Here is a 17,876-nt window from a genome sequence, read left to right as displayed (position 1 = left end):
CTTTTTTTTGTTATCCTATGGTAGTGTTATTTTCTAATTGCATTTGATCCCAAAGTATAGAAAATGGTTATTATTCCTCTCAACTTTTGCTCTGACCTTTGCCTCGGACAGCTTAGGAATTAGTTACTTGAAGATTGCCAACTCATTATCTAGAGTTGTGACAATTTGTCACAGGTCTGAAAAATGGAAAGCAATTTTGAGGAGTGATGGATGTCATCTTATATCCTTCACAAAGATGGGTAAGGGAGATGGGAGATTTGTATTTAACTATACCATAAGGGGAAGGCAATTATAAGAAACAATAAGAGAAAAAGACCTGGGAGTAGACATAATCCCAACACTAACACCAGAAGCTTATGTGAACAGGATAGCATCAACAGCATAGGGAAATGTGACAATTTGTCACAGGTCTGAAAAATGGAAAGCAATTTTGAGGAGTGATGGATGTCATCTTATATCCTTCACAAAGATGGGTAAGGGAGATGGGAGATTTGTATTTAACTATACCATAAGGGGAAGGCAATTATAAGAAACAATAAGAGAAAAAGACCTGGGAGTAGACATAATCCCAACACTAACACCAGAAGCTTATGTGAACAGGATAGCATCAACAGCATAGGGAAAGTTAACAAACATCAGAAAGTCATTTAAGAAGCTAAACAGGAGGTTATCAAGTCTTACACACTGCCTACATAAGACAATTACAAGTATGCAGCTCCAGCATGGAACCAAAACCTTGTGAAGCATGACAGAAACAAGAAAGTTCAGAGGTTTGTAACTAGATTATCAGAATTGAGAGACTTCTGCTTTGAAGACAGGTTGAGAGAACTCACTTCCACAACTTTAGAAAAGAAAAAAACAGAGGGGATATGATAACTATGTACAAGATCTTGAGAATAGATAAAGTGGATAACGGAAGCCCATTTAATTGTGGTAGGATAATGGGAAGTCGGTGGCAGCTGGACTTGTAATTGAGTCGAAGAGATGTACGGAAGTTCTCATTTCGATTTGGTCAGGAAGTTGAATATACTGAAGTACTGTAAGAGGTTGTTGAAGACAATTCCATTCACAGTTTTAAAAAGAAATAAAATAAAAACATTAATGTTGAGAGGTATTTGGCATGCCAAGTATAAACAGCTAGGAGGAGGGACATAAAGAGCTACATCTCGCTTAATTTTAGTCACTGATTGATAGGTAAGCACCAAGATGCTAATGACTTTAAGGTGATGATAATGTGATTTGTGTTTAATACAATGGAAATTGTCTTGGTCCTTGGTCACTATGAGACATGTGAACATTTAACTAAAGTTGAAAAATGGAACTGGAACACTGGGCCATGCACGGGCACCTTCATTAGTTATATTGGTAGAGCCTGAATTAATTTAATTAATTGTGTATATATAATATTTAATGAAATGTATTATGAAATTTAATATTTAATAAAATAATTAATGAAAGAGCTAAAGCCATCAACTATTCTTAGTTGATTCAACTAAAGATGTCTCTCACCATGAGCAAAAAAATTTAATACTAAGGTTTGTGATTCAAAATAAAGAAATTCATAGATTTGAGAGTTGAGAAGTTTATTGAGGTTATAAATTTACATAAGAAAACTGAAAATGTTGATTAAAAGAATAAAAAAACATAATAACATGAAACTCCTCTGGATGATTTTGAGTTAAAGGACACAATAATGACTCCAACATGTCAGTTAAGGTAATATACTTAAACCGTAATGTGTTAACAATTCTGCATTTGAACCCATAATCCCTTCATTAGTTTGGTTATAATGCCTGTCAAGTAAATAAGTAACTATCAAAAGAAAGCACCAAGCCTGGAAGACTGTAGCACTATATATATATAATGCCTGCTGAGCCTCAACTTATCCATGCACTTCCCCAGCCCATTGTCATCATGAAGCTTGGTGGGCGGCTGCCGGAGTGTGATGCACCATGGGACAGTTCTCTGTCCTTTTGAAGCCTTATGCTCCTGCTGCCATCTTCACTAATTGTGCTGGATGTCTTTTCCTCTTCCTTATGTTTAATTTCTTCCCCCCACTTCTCCCTTATGATTGTCATTTCCCACCAACTTTTTGCCATTCTTGATTATTATTTCAGATGTTGTCTTCTGTTTTGACACCGGGTGTTTGGGGAGGCACTCACTCTCGCCCGTAAAACTGTAGTACCCGACGTTGTCAAGCGAGGGGACACTTTTATTGTCAATCTTTGCCTTTGTTGCCGAGCCCGATCTCGACGGACTGATGGTTCTTAAGGTGGGGATTGTAGGGCGTATACCCACGATGCACCCGTGGGGGGGACCCCATCTTGTCGGGTGTCTTATCCTCTAATTGTGGCTCCATAGTGGGTATGAGGGCTTGTTTGTGGATGAAATTCTTACCTGTTTGTTTATATGCTGATATCTGACCCTCCTTTTAACTTCACACTCGTGGGGTGGGCGACCAGGCCCCCAAACTGTGATAGAAGGCCGGGCTCTGTAGCCGCTGCTACATTGGGCCCAGATCTAGCCGCTTCTGATTCTGCAGACTACCCCTCTCTGCTCCCCTCCTACCTTTGTGGCAAGGTTGAGCCCCAAGCCCCCAGTACCCACCTCATCACCTGGAGTGGCTCCGTCTCTCATTGTAACAACTGCACCTTTTACCCCTCCCCCCTTACTGGGGGTGCTTAGCGCTGTCACCTCCGCAGTCGTATGCACACAATTCATTCCATACACACAAATCATAATAGTGTGATACATCAAATGAACAAATCCACAAGGACCGTGATGAGGGTTCGAACCTACATCAGGGATGATCCCAGACGCGCCTTAGTCCTTGAGGCCCAAGGCCATTCTATCCTCCAGATTGATACATTCACTTGACCCCCTCGTGGTCATCGTCAGCCTCTTTGCGATCACTTTTGATGATAGGTCTCTTCTGTCTGCTGTAATTCTTGCTGGTGCCAGATGCTCTGTTCAAAAGTACATTCCCTCTCCTCGACTCTGCAGTTGGTGCTGGAGATTTGGGCATATAGACCCTTCAAATACACAAGTTAGGTGTGTCTATGCCCCTTGTGTGTCGACTCTGGTCATTCTAAGACGGTGCTCTTTTTCCGAAGCTCACTGCATCAATTGACGTGGGCGCACCTTCTCCCGCACATGTATGCACTACAAATTTGAGGGAGCCATCCTCAGTTTGAAACATCGCGATCATTTATCTTTTCCTCAGGCGAGACGCCAAGTACGCAGCTTTCTCTTTTTCTCTGGTACGTCTCATGCTCGTGCATTGCATTTCACTTCTCTTCTCCCTCTCCCACTTTCCCACTTTCTCAGTTTTGCAACCGTTTCCAGGCCTTGGACCCAGACACCTCCATCTCACCTGCTCCTTTGCATTCTGAGCCAGAGGGACATCCTCCTGGTTCTCCATCTAGTTCCTTCCTTCCTTACCTGTCTCCTGTGCCCTCTTTCTTTTCTTGCCCAATCCTCCTTCTTAGACCTCCCCTCTGTCTTTTGGCCTTCCACACCGCCTGTCAGACCAGGCTGTTTTCCCTCCTCCTTCCAGCCATCTTCATGTTGACCGTTTCCGTTCTCCTTCTCCTGTTGAGACTGTCACCCAGCACAATGCTGCTGGTACACCTGTGACTACATCAGAAACGTAATCCTGGCTCCTCTCCTTCCTACTTGCCGGGTAAGAAGGCATCGCTCTCTCCCTCCCCTTCCAACTCACTCTATCCCTGTATTCCCACCCCATTTTCGTGGCAGTTCCCCCTTTTCCCAACTATGGAGGTTCCCTTGATTGTCTCTCGGATGCTGCTCTTGTTGAGGTGCGCTCACATGTTTCTGTCCCCCCCTCCCCCTGATTCCCTTGACCGCCCCTCTCTGATGCCTCCTCCCACTCCACTCTGTCAGTCCGCCTCTGGTCCATCCTACTGATCCCATGACTCCATCGTCCTTGCTAGATTTACCTATGCCCTATGACCCCGATTTCACTGATCCTGATCATACTTAGTATGTGTATACTATATTTCTAGTATACTGTTCTATATTTACGGTGGGAAATGTTTGACTAAGCCAAGATATCTCGTGAATTTATCTTTACCACCCCATCCTTGCTTTCAATAGCTCTATCTTGCTTTCCCACCTACATCAACGATTTTTCTACATTATCTCATTTTCTACATTCCGAATTTCAATTTTCTTGCCTCCCACATTACCTCCCTCTTCATCTAAAATACCCATTTTTATTATCTTTATCTCCACCCCTATCTTCCCACGTCCCTTATCATTTAACTTCTCCTTTCTCATCCTGGCTTCTTTCTCAACTCACAATCAGGGATCCAGGATTCGATTCCCGGGAATTAGGCAACTGTTGTCAGGGTTGCATCCTGGGTCTGAGTCAATAGCTCGACCTTGGGGGACCTCAATACAACCACAGTACAGTACATACACATTAGGCTTCCTGACCCCCAACAAAATTAATTATTTAAAATTCCCTTGTACTGAAGATGATTCGACTACAGAATTACGGTTGTCTAAGTTCTTTAGGTACCCTGACAGAACAGTAAACAGTAAGGTAAATAGTATATACAGGTACAGCTGGAAATGCAGTTGTTCTGACAATGGGTGATGGCTCATATTTTGAGTGGGTAGACTGTGTAAGCAACTGAGCCTCTAGTCTTCAAGCTGAACTATTTGCACTCAAATGTGTACAAGTCTCCAAACATGACACATTAATTGGAAGTGATTATCATCCTTAGTTGCGCTAACCGTCTTCTTTTGACAGTTAGTTGTGCTAAATTAATTAAGACATTTGTAACATGTCCGTGTCTAATGTACACACATTAAAGCAAATGGCGGGACCTTCGACAAGCCGCCGGCTTCCTGTCCTCATCGAGGTCACTAGTGTTAGTAGCTCTCGGGTAAGTATTTCAAAATTAATAATGATGGTAACAAGAGTTACTGCATGTGGATTCCATCTCGTTGTGGAGGGAGCCACATTTAAATTGCCCGCCGGCGGGAGCATTTTTCCGCCTCCCTGTTATACTGGACGGTGATTGGCTGCGCCACCCCCGGGGCCGCGCGCCCCCGGCAGAGCGGGTAACCCACATCTACGAGGTAGACCGCTTCACCTTTCGTCCATTCTACTTCGGATCATTCCCTACTAGTGTACATCCGGACCTCGCCAGTCTGCAGAACCTTGCCCCGCCTCCTTCATCAACATCCGCAGACGAGAATGGTTTCTACCTCTACCTAAGAAGACTACAGGCGTAAGGTGAGCCTGTTAGTTCTGTACACCTTAGGCTCTCAACGTAGAGCGCCGCCTTAGTTATTATGCTTGGCCACAATATCATGTTGGCCTCCGAATGTATGATAGAGTTGATGATTTAGCTAAAGAATCTGCCTTCAAAGAAGTTGATTATAACCTTAGATTGCCATAAGCAGTCTGAGAACAATGATACACCAAGGGGTTAAGTCTGCAATAGTAATTCAGTCTATGATCACTCTATCATGCAAGAAGAGCCACACATCTATGGATCATCCAATAACATCAGCAGACTCCTAAATTTTACAACTGCTCGGCATAGACAGCTATAAGTAGTTCAGGTTTCTCTGTATCTCCCACCGCCCCATTTCTCTGAATTTGCATTACTTGCTGCTGAAGGTCTGACCAAATGTAAACCGCCAGCTAAATATTATTCGCGCACTCCGTCATTATGCGATGGAGTGCAAAATGATATGTTAATTTAGAGACAGCTCTATAACAAGTGTTCAAGACATATGACCTACTACCAGATATTTTAGCCAAATATACCTGCAGTTTGCTAACTGTAGGTAATAAGTGACCTTAGTGATTGTGGCCTTTCCGCTGCTCCTCACTGGATGGGGGCGGTGGAAAGACCGCCTAGACTACATAGTTATGATCTAGTGGTTGTAACCCGTCCTCTTACAAATTATCTACTTATTATCAAGTAGAAGAATAGCCTATCTACAAATTACGTCGCGTTTCGCTCATATCCGCTACGGCCAAAAAAGGCCGTAATTTGAAAATGAAGAAATTGAAAATAAATTTTGAGTTTATTTGTTTTCTAAAACGGCAAGTTAAGGACAGGAAGTTCTGCCTTAGGAGGCAGAAACTTCCTTAGGAGGGGAGAAACTAAGGTTTCAAAACGTCATGAAAACCGTTAAGTGAAAGTTTTCTTTCCTAACCTAACAGCCTAAGCCAGAGAACCCAAAACAGAAAACAGGACAGTACGTCACTTTCGCAAGCCGATTCTATTTTCAATTACTTCCTTTTTTTAGCCTGAGTGCGCATACGAGCGAAAAGCGACGTAATTTGTAGAAGGACGGGTTGCATAACAAGCTCATACCACTGTTTACGTTTCCGGCAACGGCGTTCTAAAAGATGCAGGCGACACCGTGTTTTTCAGTATTAGCAAAGTTTGGGAAATGGCCCAGGAGTCTAGCCACACCAATAAAGGGGAAAGCGAGAGCTGTTTCCCCAGTTGCTAATTCAGGGCTGAGTGATATAAATGTTCAAGTAGTATCCCCCGCCTCTTCATGTCTACATAATTACACCCTGTTGGGTTATACTCACATCACAGTGTTTTCCCCCGAAACGCAGGCTTGTTGCTAAAATAATTCGATGCTGTCTAATTTTTCAATCCGCAGCTATTAACTTCCTGAAAGTTATACCCAGCCTTTATCTTTCCCACCTCCCGTCACATACAGTCCTAGAAGTCTCTGTAGAGAAAGCTAAAGGACAATACCAATAGACAATACCAATATATTTTGTTTATTTTATTTATTAATCAAGAATTACCGAGGTTTCAACTTTGCCTATTCTGCTCTTATATGAAACAAAATTAAATTCTGTACATTGCCTAATTATATCCTAACGACCAAACACAAGAAATTCTTACCTAAAGATATAGTTGTAAAAATAAGTATTGTAGGTTTGCTAAGAGATCATTTAATTTACTTTGGGGTTAGGCATGGATGAAGTATATTAAGCTGAGTTTAATTAGAATAATGAGATCATGCTTCATTATTTTAAGCTTACTGTGTGCTATTTATTAAGTTAAATTATGAATTATCGTACCGTTTAATGCATGACCTAACATGCGCTCCAACTATTGTCACAATTTTACCGCAATATTGTTTTAATAATTGAATATCTTATATTAATGAGGCTACAAGAGCTATACACTTTAATCGTGTTTTTGTCAATATTTACGAAGATTTTTTTAACATAGGTACATCCACATTTATGCAGCTACACATAGGCTATATGAAATGTTGCGTAGTCTGCGTATAGAGCTAGAGCTAGTCCCCACCCTATGTGGTGCTAAAATATCCACCCCCTCACCCCCCGATCCTGCTGGATGTTAATTACACAGTGGCATCTTCGTGCTCACGGGTCAAAGCAACAGAGTCCATAGTATATATACATTTTACATTATATCATCTAGATCTTCATATATACCCGGTAAGTTAAACTGCCAGAAATATGGTTAGCCTCATCCTCACTGCAGGAGCAGTATTGCCTCTTTTGCAGTGCTGCATGTTCCATTGCCTGTTAGCTCGTCCCTGGCTTTGTCTCCAATGATATTTAGCCTCACCCTTGTTGCTTCTTGGAGCCTCAGGGAACTTATATATTGTACACACAGAAATCACAATAACGTGATATAATAAATGAGCAAATCCACAAGGTCCTTGATGAGGGTTCGAACCTATATACTGTACATTGTTATTGTTTACCGTGAGTTTAAGTTCATTTTACAGTCACGCTTTACTGAAGATGCTAGGCATATAGTCTTCTTGGTGGTTTGGTGCCTTCTTTTGATCATTACTTTGACTTAAAGGAAAAGAAACAAGGTTGTTTAACAACTGTATAAATAAATCTCTGGTGCCCCCCCACTCCACTTGGATTATTATATCCAAGCACGGAGACCTCATTTTCGGAAAAATAACATTTCCTCTCGAGAAAGTTCAGCACCAGGCGACAAATCATTCTTGGTCTAAATCAACTCTCATACCAGGAACGGTTGACAGCCACTCAACTAACAACACTACAGACCTGACCTGGCAGGGTTGTTCTCATCGAATCTTTTAAAATACTGAACACTCTGGAGGATATTAATTGATCCAGACCACTTCTTCAAAAGGTTAGATATAACATGAACAAGGAACAACAGTTTCAAGTTCAACAAGCCACAATGTATGACAGAAAACGAGAGATGCTTTTTCACCATAGGGTGATAAATCCATGTACCCGCCTACCCGCCGAAGCCGTAAATGCCACAACGCTGCTGCATTTAAGATCGAACTCTATAAAATCATCAGGACAAATTGGAGGGTTTTTGGCTTCCTGTCCTCGCCGAGGCTTCTAGAGAGATGGTGGCCTTCAAGTAAATTCAGATGAATTTACTTGCTCAACTCCTACGCATTATTAAAGGAGTCGACGCAGTTACTGAACAAAAACAAATTTTTTTACACGTGAACAGGCCCACATACTGGCACGGAGCGATAGAATGCTGGTGCACAACTGGCATTTTCACTTGTATTTTTACTGTAAAGGAAGACCGGCCCTGAACCGCAGTTACACAATTTACGTAAAAAGTTTGCCGCGTGACCGCTTTTGTGTTATATCACCTTTACGCAAACATTAATTCTGAGGATTAGCATTTCAAGAGATTTTCTTTGCCTCTCGTAGTCTCCAGTAAATGTACAATCTCACAGACCGTTGCACAGAGGAAGTGCACGGTAACCTAGGGTTATAAAACAGAGTTAGTGGCGAAAACTTTCACGTAAACTGCACGTATCATAAAGAAAAGAAAGGCATGATCAACACTATCAGAAATGCCATCTGCCAATGCAATCTACCAACCTGTTTTGGCAGATTTAGTACTAAGCTTCGAGATTCTATTTTAGCGGCCTCTAACAGCATGATAAATTAGTCTTTGAGAATGTAAGGGGTGACCTTGCGAAACGCTATCCCTAGGCGTCAGACCAAAAATACAAGTGAAAATGAACTTTTGGTGAGTTAATTTTTCTAATTCCCTCGACAGTGAAGAAAAACATAAGAAATATTGAAAAGATTCGTGTTAGAATCATTAATCTTATCCTTTCGGTCATATTCAGCAACATATGTTTGCAAGAAAGACTGCTCCAAGCAGTCTTTGTATTCTTATATATTGAGCTTGGGATTTATTGTACACGCTAAACCCTTAGAAGGATACATATTTCGTTCCCACAAGGAGAGGTCTTTAACTGTGTTTTTTTTTAAATTTACCTCAATATAAAGCATGTCACCGGTCGCCACCAAGTACAAGGGTGGAGGCTAATGAACCAAGCTTTCGTGGTCACTGCCATGTTTAAGTCAGGCTGGGGTGCTACAACGACAGACTCTGCTAGAATAACAGAGCATTTATCACAAAATACTTCCACGTGGAAAACTTACTACGACAAAACAAAAGGGAGTTTATACGAGGAATCCACCAGCAGCTCGACAGAAACATGAAAAAACAAATCACAACGCTCCTTCTGGGGCTTTGAAGAGAAATAGAGCGTCGTGGGGAGTAAAAGTCTTGGGAGAGGGAGGGGGCGGAGGAATGTAATGTGCCACTGAAAAGTTTTAATAGTTCTGCTCTTAAATGTGTGTGTGTGTGAAATAGTTCTTAGCCGTATCGGCATTGTGCCTTACACGTAAGACTGTTTAAGAACATTTTCAGTAGAAAATCAGCAAATAATTATTTTATGTTCGTTTTTGTGGTGCCCGCAAATCCTTTAGGATTATTATAAATTAAGTGGACTAATATCAGCTTGTAGGCAATGTAGAGTTGATTCAGGTTTACTTATAAAATATATCTTAGTTTGCTTTAACAACCATTTTTCCCAACCTCCTCTTTTTGGGAGACAACATTTTGTCATATCCTGCACATTAGTACTTTTAGTAGGCTGTGTTCATAAATGTATCCTTCGCTTGTCACCTGCCGAAACCACATTTATTGAGCATGGATATTTTCTTGTATGTATGTATGTATGTATGTATGTATGTATGTATGTATGTATGTATGTATGTATGTATGTATGTATATATTTATTGCTCCTCACATAATGCTCGAAAAGATACACAAAATAATACGTTTAGCTCTTTCACCCACTAAAGTGCGGACACGACCAGCATAGAGGGCAGGGCAGTATTTAAGGAGTCGTAGTGACGAGTTGTCGTTTGTTATGGACGCAACCTGTCCTCTTAAAATTATGTCGCTTTCCGCTCGTATGAGCGCTATGACCAAAAATGGACGTAATTTGAAATGAAATCTGCTCACGAAAGTGATGTACTGTCCCGTTTTCTGTTTTGAGTCCTCTGGCTAACTCGGTTAGGTTATGAAAGGAATCTTTAAATTAACGGTTTTCATGACGTTTTGAAATCTTAGGAGAACTTCTTGCCTTCCTAACCTACCAGAGGACCCTTAACTTGCTGTTTTGGAAAAAAAAAATCCAAAATTTATTTTCTATTATTTTTCATTTTCAAATTACGTCCATTTTCAGCCATACGGGCAAACGGCCGAATTCAGACGTAATTTGTAAGAGGACAATAGTGGTGTAGGTTAGTTGTTTACTGAGGGCGAGGCTTCTGGTATACGAGGCTTCAGGTATACGAGGCTTCAGGTATACGAGGCTTCAGGTATACGAGGCTTCTGGTATACGAGGCGTCAAAACTCACACATCCTCCTCACTGTAATAACTTACAATACATTCCATGCAACACTGATCACACTTTAATGCACTAATGACCACTACCTTATATCCTTTTATTATTAACATTCGTGATGGAAATTCAGTAAGATATGATTTGTGCTTTATATGTATATATTATTTGCCTTGTATTTAATTTATAAAGCATAATATTTTGTCCCTCACCCTACGTGTTGCCTCGCATTCTGTTAAAGATGACTTACTAACCAATCTTTGGTCATAGACAAATCATTATGATGCTGAATGATCTATAACGACGACGGCTTTATAAACAAACACTGTAATTAATGAGAAACAAAGGTCCATTCAAAGTTTTTACACAAAAAATTCTACATTTAAAAAATGTTATATTGTTGTAGTGTGGCAGAGTCCCGTGCGGCCTGGTGTGAGCCCGGCAACAATGACCTTGGTGTGACATCACCGGATGTCCCATTGTCCTATTTTCTAAAAGACTTTACATGTGTTGTCCCTCATCCGGTGCGTGTGTCGCTAGTAGGGTTCATTTGTAATAATATAACTTGCATATAGCTGTTAAAAACTGTCTGTGCTGTCAGTGGCGATATGTATGTTAAGGGTGTAGCAGCCTACCTGTCAGTTGTTGGCTCCGGGAATCAATGTCATAAAGTTTCCTTGCCCTATCTTGGGCAGTCATATGACTTAACTAAACCACTGGTGTTGCTCTACCAGATATTCGGTTCAGCTGATCTGCACGGGTTCTGTTTTTCCCAACTGGGTGGCCCAGCTGACCACTGCTCTTGTCTTGGCCAGATATGTGGCCCAGCTGACCAATGGTCAGTTCTGCCAGAACACACATAAATCAGGCTCATTTCCCGCTCTCAATCTGTTTAATCAAGTGTAATGCGCGAGAGACTGCCAATTCAGGAGAAATTTAAACCACTAATGATCTAAAATGTTCGAAATTGTGGTTTGATCTTTTATTTCTCGTAAAATTATTGACCTCGCTAAAATTTGCTTCTTAGGGGTTTACTCACTGGCTGCTGCTCTCTCACTATAGACAAACAATTTATTAATAATGAAGAGCAACTCACAGTAACGTGGCTGGGAACATTAACAATCACAGTAACGAGGAAGAAACCGTAAAAGTAACAATAACGAAATAGGAACAGTAATATTCACAGCTGAAATAGTAAGTCACAGAAACAACGAAGAAATGTACATTCCCTAGAAGGGTGTAGACTATTAGACCATTTGAATGTACACAATCTGTCATTCAAAAATAACAGTATCTATTATTAATATGGATGAAGTACCTGTACAAAAAAGAACATTAGAATAAAAAGACTGCGTTTTATTAATTGTGTAGAGGGCTAGAGAAAGAAGGCAAAAAAGAAGTAACTTTCTTAGGCCTTTCTTAATATAGTATATATATATATATATATATATATATATATATATATATATATATATATATATATATATACTAAATTAGACCTAAGATGGCGTACATTAAGGCTAGGATTGCTTGCGACAGATTAGGTTAGGATGATAGTTACAGTTCCACTTTTTAGCCTGCCATTTATGGTATTCCAATTAGTACATATTTTGGGGGTACATCAGTCCATATTTGTACATGCCACCTACAGTCAATTCAGTTAATACACAAGGGTTTCAACAAAAGTAACTTAATAAGGTTTTAAAAATGTCAGCCCAAGCTATAATATGAAACACGATTCAATTTGAGAAACTTTTATTTATAGAATTTATAGTTCTATAGAATCTATTGTTCTATAGATTTATAGAACAATATACCAGAGAGCAAAATAGATTAATTAGGTCACTGAATTGTGTCAAACACAGGTTGAAGGTGTGTGGATGGGTATAAATAGGAAATACTTTGCATACCTTGAGATGGTTTTGGAGCTTAGCGTCCTAGCGGCCCGGTCCTCAACCAGGCCTCCTCGTTGCTGCACTGGTCAACCAGGCTGTTGGACGCAGCTGCTCGCAGCCTGACGTATGAGTCACAGCCTGGTTGATCAGGTATCCTTTGGAGGTGCTTATCAAGTTCTCTCTTGAACACTGTGAGGGGTCGGCCAGTTATGTCCCATATGTGTAGTGGAAGGGTGTTGAACAGTCTCGGGCCTCTGATGTTAATAGAGATCTCTCTCAGAGTACCTGAGAAAAGCACCTTTGCTTTTCAACGAGGGTATTCTGCACATCCTACCATGCCTTCTGGTCTCATGTGATGTTATTTCTGTGTGCAGGTTTGGGACCAGCCCCTTCTACTATTTTCCACGTGTAAATTATTATGTATCTCCCGCCTGCGTTCAAGAGAATACAGATTTAAGGCCTTTTAGTCGGTCCCAGGATATGCATGGACATACCTACAAAATATATCCCTTTGCAGCTTTATATTTTCTTGTTTATTTACACTTTACTAATTTTACTATTGTTATTTACTATTTTTTTTACTATTACGTTGTTCTGCAAACTGTAATAAAAAACCTGTTGAGTTTAATTATCTTATTGGCTGGGTGTGTTTTATTATTAAAACTATCAGGTGTAGAGCGCATGCGTACGGTAACACCTTTGGGAAGGGAGAATTAAGGTAGCATAGGAGATTGATGAGTGGGAGGATGGAGGGATATGGGTCGGTAGAAATGTTGGGTGAGAGGGGAGGTGTGGGGGAGGGGGAGCGTGCAAGATGGCTAGGAGAGTTGGTGAGAGAAGAAATAGGAGGGAAATCTGGAGGGGGAGGGAGTGACTGCATTAACGGCAAGTTGTAAAGCTAAAAGTTTCTCACATAGACGGTGAAAATGCATGAGTGTGTCACTCGGGAGGTTCTCGTCCGTACATAACCCGAGGGTGAAGAACAACACGCTCTTAATGCTTCACTCGCTCACCGTCTACTGTATCTTCCTCATGCTTCCTCCCGATTATGTGCCTCTGTAATCATTTACACCACCGCTCGCGGGATGGGTATGGGGTGCATAATAAAGAAAGAAATCAATCAATCATTCCTCCCGTGACGTATATTGTAGCAAGGCTCGGTCAAGGTCAGCCAAGCATCCCGGCCGTGGTCACATGCGTAAGCCGGGCCGAAACAAAGCTGCATATCGTGAAATGTACGCTTTCATATACGCTTCCCATGCATGCTTACAAAGGTTTGTAAGCGTAATACCCGAAATGCCTGAAACCCGAAACGCTGCGCATACTAGTGGCTTTGCAAGAATGTACATACCATGCTATGTATCCTCACAAACCCAATGTACCTTCTTGTAGTAATGCCAATAAGGCGTTTTGTTTGTCATTGATCTATATTAAATAATTTTTGTCAACCCTTCACCAACTTCCCTCTCTTTCACTATGTACCTTCCCTACCATTCCGTACCTTTTGCACATGTTTCCAATCCTTCACCACTTTCTCTATCCTTCACCAATATCCCTACCCTTCACCACCTTCCCTACCCCATCACCATCTTCGCTATCCTTCACCGTCATCCCTACCCTTCACCACCTTCCCTACCCTTCACCACCTTCCCTACCCTTCACCACCTTCCCTACCCTTCACCACCTTCCCTACCCTTCACCACCTTCCCTACCCTTCACCACCTTCCGTACCCTTCACCACCTTCCCTACCCTTCACCACCTTCCCTACCCTTCACCACCTTCCCTACCCTTCACCACCTTCCCTACCCATCACCACCTTCCCTACCCATCACCATCTTCGCTATCCTTCACCGCCATCCCTTCCCTTCACCACAATCCCTATTCATCACATCCATCCCTATCCTTCACCGCATTCCCTACCCTTCACCGCAATCCCTGCCCTTCACCGCCATCCCTATCCTTCACCGCCATCACTATCCTTCATCACTTTCCCCCCTCATAACTATAACCATCTTCTCTGTGCACTGTCTTCATTAAATAAATTAAGACAAACGGCTGGTATTGAGCGAAATTGGAAAACATTATAACTTTTTCTTTATTAAAAATATACAATATAAAGATTATATTTACATCAATTTCCATCACCATTTCATTACATCAGTTTCAAATGAAAGATCAACAAACAGCAAGGAACTAACTGCTTGCTGTTAATTTGAGTAGATGCGGCTGGTGATGCCTTGGTTCGCGCCACCTCACAGTCCTGGTGGATTTTCTAAAGGAACTGCTATTTGATGCAGATTAACGTCTAATTAAAAAGTAATAGACCAGTCAGAAGGAAGCAGTCGTTATTAGATGAAGATTAACATGTGCTTGACGAGCAGATGTTAATCTGCTTGAGAATGAGATGTTAATCGACTTGAGAATGGTCCAGGACGGGCCGAAACATCGTCGTCCCTTCAACTTCTAGTGTGTGGTCTGGTCAACATCTGCTTGACGAGTGAACAAATAAAAACAGATCCTTGATCAAGAACTGCTAAACACTTTGGTTTCAGCCCGCTGCGTCCTGTTAATTACTGGAAAATACCCCAAATGACCACAAAGTCCGTAGCCTAACATTTGTGGTATTTTGTGATAATTAGTAAGACATAGGATACTTAGTGGTAACTTTGCTGTATTTTGTGGTAGCTTTGTGTTACTTTCGTGGTGCTTTGTGGTAATTAGCGGGCTCGGCTGCGCACAAACACCCGGGGAATGATTTTATTAAGTAGGAATTTCGTTGAGCCAGAAAATATAAAATTATATTTTTTTACACCATGGCAAAAATTTTTGTAACGATATAATAATTAACTAACTATAAGCTAACTTCCTCTAGTAAGATTTAGTCATACTATGATAAAAGTCAATTAGATTATGGGTAGTCTAGGTTTTTAAATATTTTAGAGATTTTAAAGGATTGTTATTTGCTTAGCTAAACGAATTAGAGGGTTCAGTTCCTGAACCGATTATGTGCCTCTGTAATCCTTTACACCACCGCCCACGGAATGGGTATGGGGTGCATAATAAAGAAAGAAATTGAATTCTTCCTGCATGCTTGTAACCCCAGCGAGAGTTTTATCTAAAATAATTATAGACATAAATATAATGCAGCTCCAAAGACGTCAAATCCAGATTAAAAATATTAAGTATTTATCTATATCTATAAATCTGTATTAAAATATTCAGACAAATCTGAATACTGGTAGTTGGTAAAATAGGATATAGTAGCATCACGCAAACATTGCCCAACAGACGCGTGTTCGATTCTCCGTATGCAGGGAGTAACAGTGCCTAACCCAGTTTAAAATGGTTTCCGGAGTAAAACCAGCCCCATCGACCGGTCGGAGTATTTCAATTGGTTCACAAACATCTAGCAAGAGGGAGATATGTACCTTCCTGTTGCACTCAACTGTAATATTTTTTATTTATTTATTTATATATACAAGAGTTCTTACATTCTTGTACTGCCACTAGTACATGTAACGTTTCATATAAGTTCCAGCAGTTATAAGACGGGGCACACAATATGAAACTGAATTTCTGGCTGATGCAAACAAAGCTTATTGACGATTATTAAATAATTGCACTAATTTCTTTATAATAAACTTAAAAATATAATAAATAATGAAATAGGTGAAATAAATAAGTAAAATATATAAATATTAAATAAAGACCAGTGGAATTTTTAGTGTTGCTTTAATCTGAAATAAACTTTATAAAAAAAATACAACCAGCCCGACTCGCGTTACATATTGGAAATTTGAGATTGGAGATGCACTTAGTCAGACGGAGAGTCTGTTCAGTACTGATTATCACTGAAACCTAAGAAAAATAACTAGTGGGTATTTTAATCTAATATGTCATGATGCCTCACTCTATTTCTGTCTACACAATAGTTAGCCTTGAGCACGAAGGCACTCACCTGCATGCCTGAACGTTACAAACTCTCCTTGAGTGTTCAAAATGATATAGATAAAATTAAAAGAGGGCCATCAGAGCAAACATTGTACTCATGTCAGCAAACATCGAGATGTAACTGTGAGTAGGCTATCAGAGGGGCTTTTCACGTATAAACTTTATAACATTTATTCGTGTATTTTTATTAACTGTATAAATATGGATCCCGGAAGTGCAGACGGGTTCGCTGTTGATTCACAATCTGGAATTCCGGGTTCGAGTCCCTGGCAGAACATAAATCGTTGGGCGCGTTTCCTATATCCTAATGCGCCTGTTCACCTAGCAGTAAATACTATAGGTACCCAGAAGTTATTCAGCTTGAAGGGTTGCATCCTAGGGAGGGGTCAGTAGTTCGGCCTTGTGTAATATATAATATATATTAGGCCTCCATATAAGCCTAACATATACATATATACGCTGTCTTCCTGTCCCCCGACAATGAATTATTATTTTATATATGATTTCCTTGAGAGGTTCTTAGGTTGTAGTTCTCAAGCCAGGATTTGGATGCACTTCTAAAGTGTCATAAAGAATCTTAAAGTTAAATGTTAATTAATTTATAGACTGCAATAATTGATCGCCTCAACGTTGTATTTGATTCCTTATAACAAATCTAGAAGAGCAGGATTTGAAAGTTGGTAAGAGTTCATAAATATACAATGCAACGGTAAGCGGAAATTCTCAATGAAATATTTTCATATTCATTTTTGTACCTGTCGCTGATACAGAATAAATCATTAAATAATTTCATATTTTGGATCACTTTGAGACTTAATATAATGTTCCGCTAATGTACTGAATTACTTACACCGAATCATTGCAACTAAAAAACAATTTTACCAACTTTAATTTCGCGAATATCTTCTAATACATTTATTAATTCCCCACATATTGTTAAAACCGACTTGTCCAATTCATATGCCGTGGAAACTTGAAGAAAGCAAATGTAAGGAAGTGTATAGAAGGTATAAAATCCTAAAGTGGCAGTGTCTATGGTTGAGCGCGGGTGGTGACGTCAGGGCGGGGTTGGGAGGGTCGCCGCCAGATGGCACCGTAATAGCCAGCGTAACCAGGGCGGGAACAAAGCACAGTCTTTTGATAGACGTGACGGAGTGCGCTAGTGAGAGCTCCCTGTTTTAGTGTGAAAATGTGGAAGCTTTTTGCATTTTCGACTGTTCTCCTGATAGGTGAGTGCTGTTTGCTTATATTCCTCTCCAGTGTGAGTCTTGTAAAGAGCTGCCAGTGTAAAATACGTCCAGAAATGCTTAAGAAGTTCCGC

General features: G+C 40.5%; 1 protein-coding gene across 1 annotated transcript in view; it reads left to right on the top strand.

The window, feature by feature from the left end:
* The first annotated feature begins 17,683 nt into the window (after positions 1 to 17,683).
* Fas3 (fasciclin 3) overlaps positions 17,684 to 17,876 on the top strand; it is an 875,420-nt gene continuing 875,227 nt past the window's right edge. Inside the window, exon 1 of the mRNA XM_045746864.2 lies at positions 17,684 to 17,784. Within this exon, the coding sequence (XP_045602820.1) occupies positions 17,745 to 17,784 (40 nt within the window). The 5' untranslated portion in view covers positions 17,684 to 17,744. The remainder of the gene's footprint in view (positions 17,785 to 17,876) is intronic.

This window comes from Procambarus clarkii, chromosome 41 (assembly GCF_040958095.1).
Source record: "Procambarus clarkii isolate CNS0578487 chromosome 41, FALCON_Pclarkii_2.0, whole genome shotgun sequence".
NCBI classification, from domain to species: domain Eukaryota; kingdom Metazoa; phylum Arthropoda; class Malacostraca; order Decapoda; family Cambaridae; genus Procambarus; species Procambarus clarkii.
The sequence above is the reverse complement of the archived record's forward strand: the minus strand, read 5'-3'. Positions and strand labels throughout refer to the sequence as shown.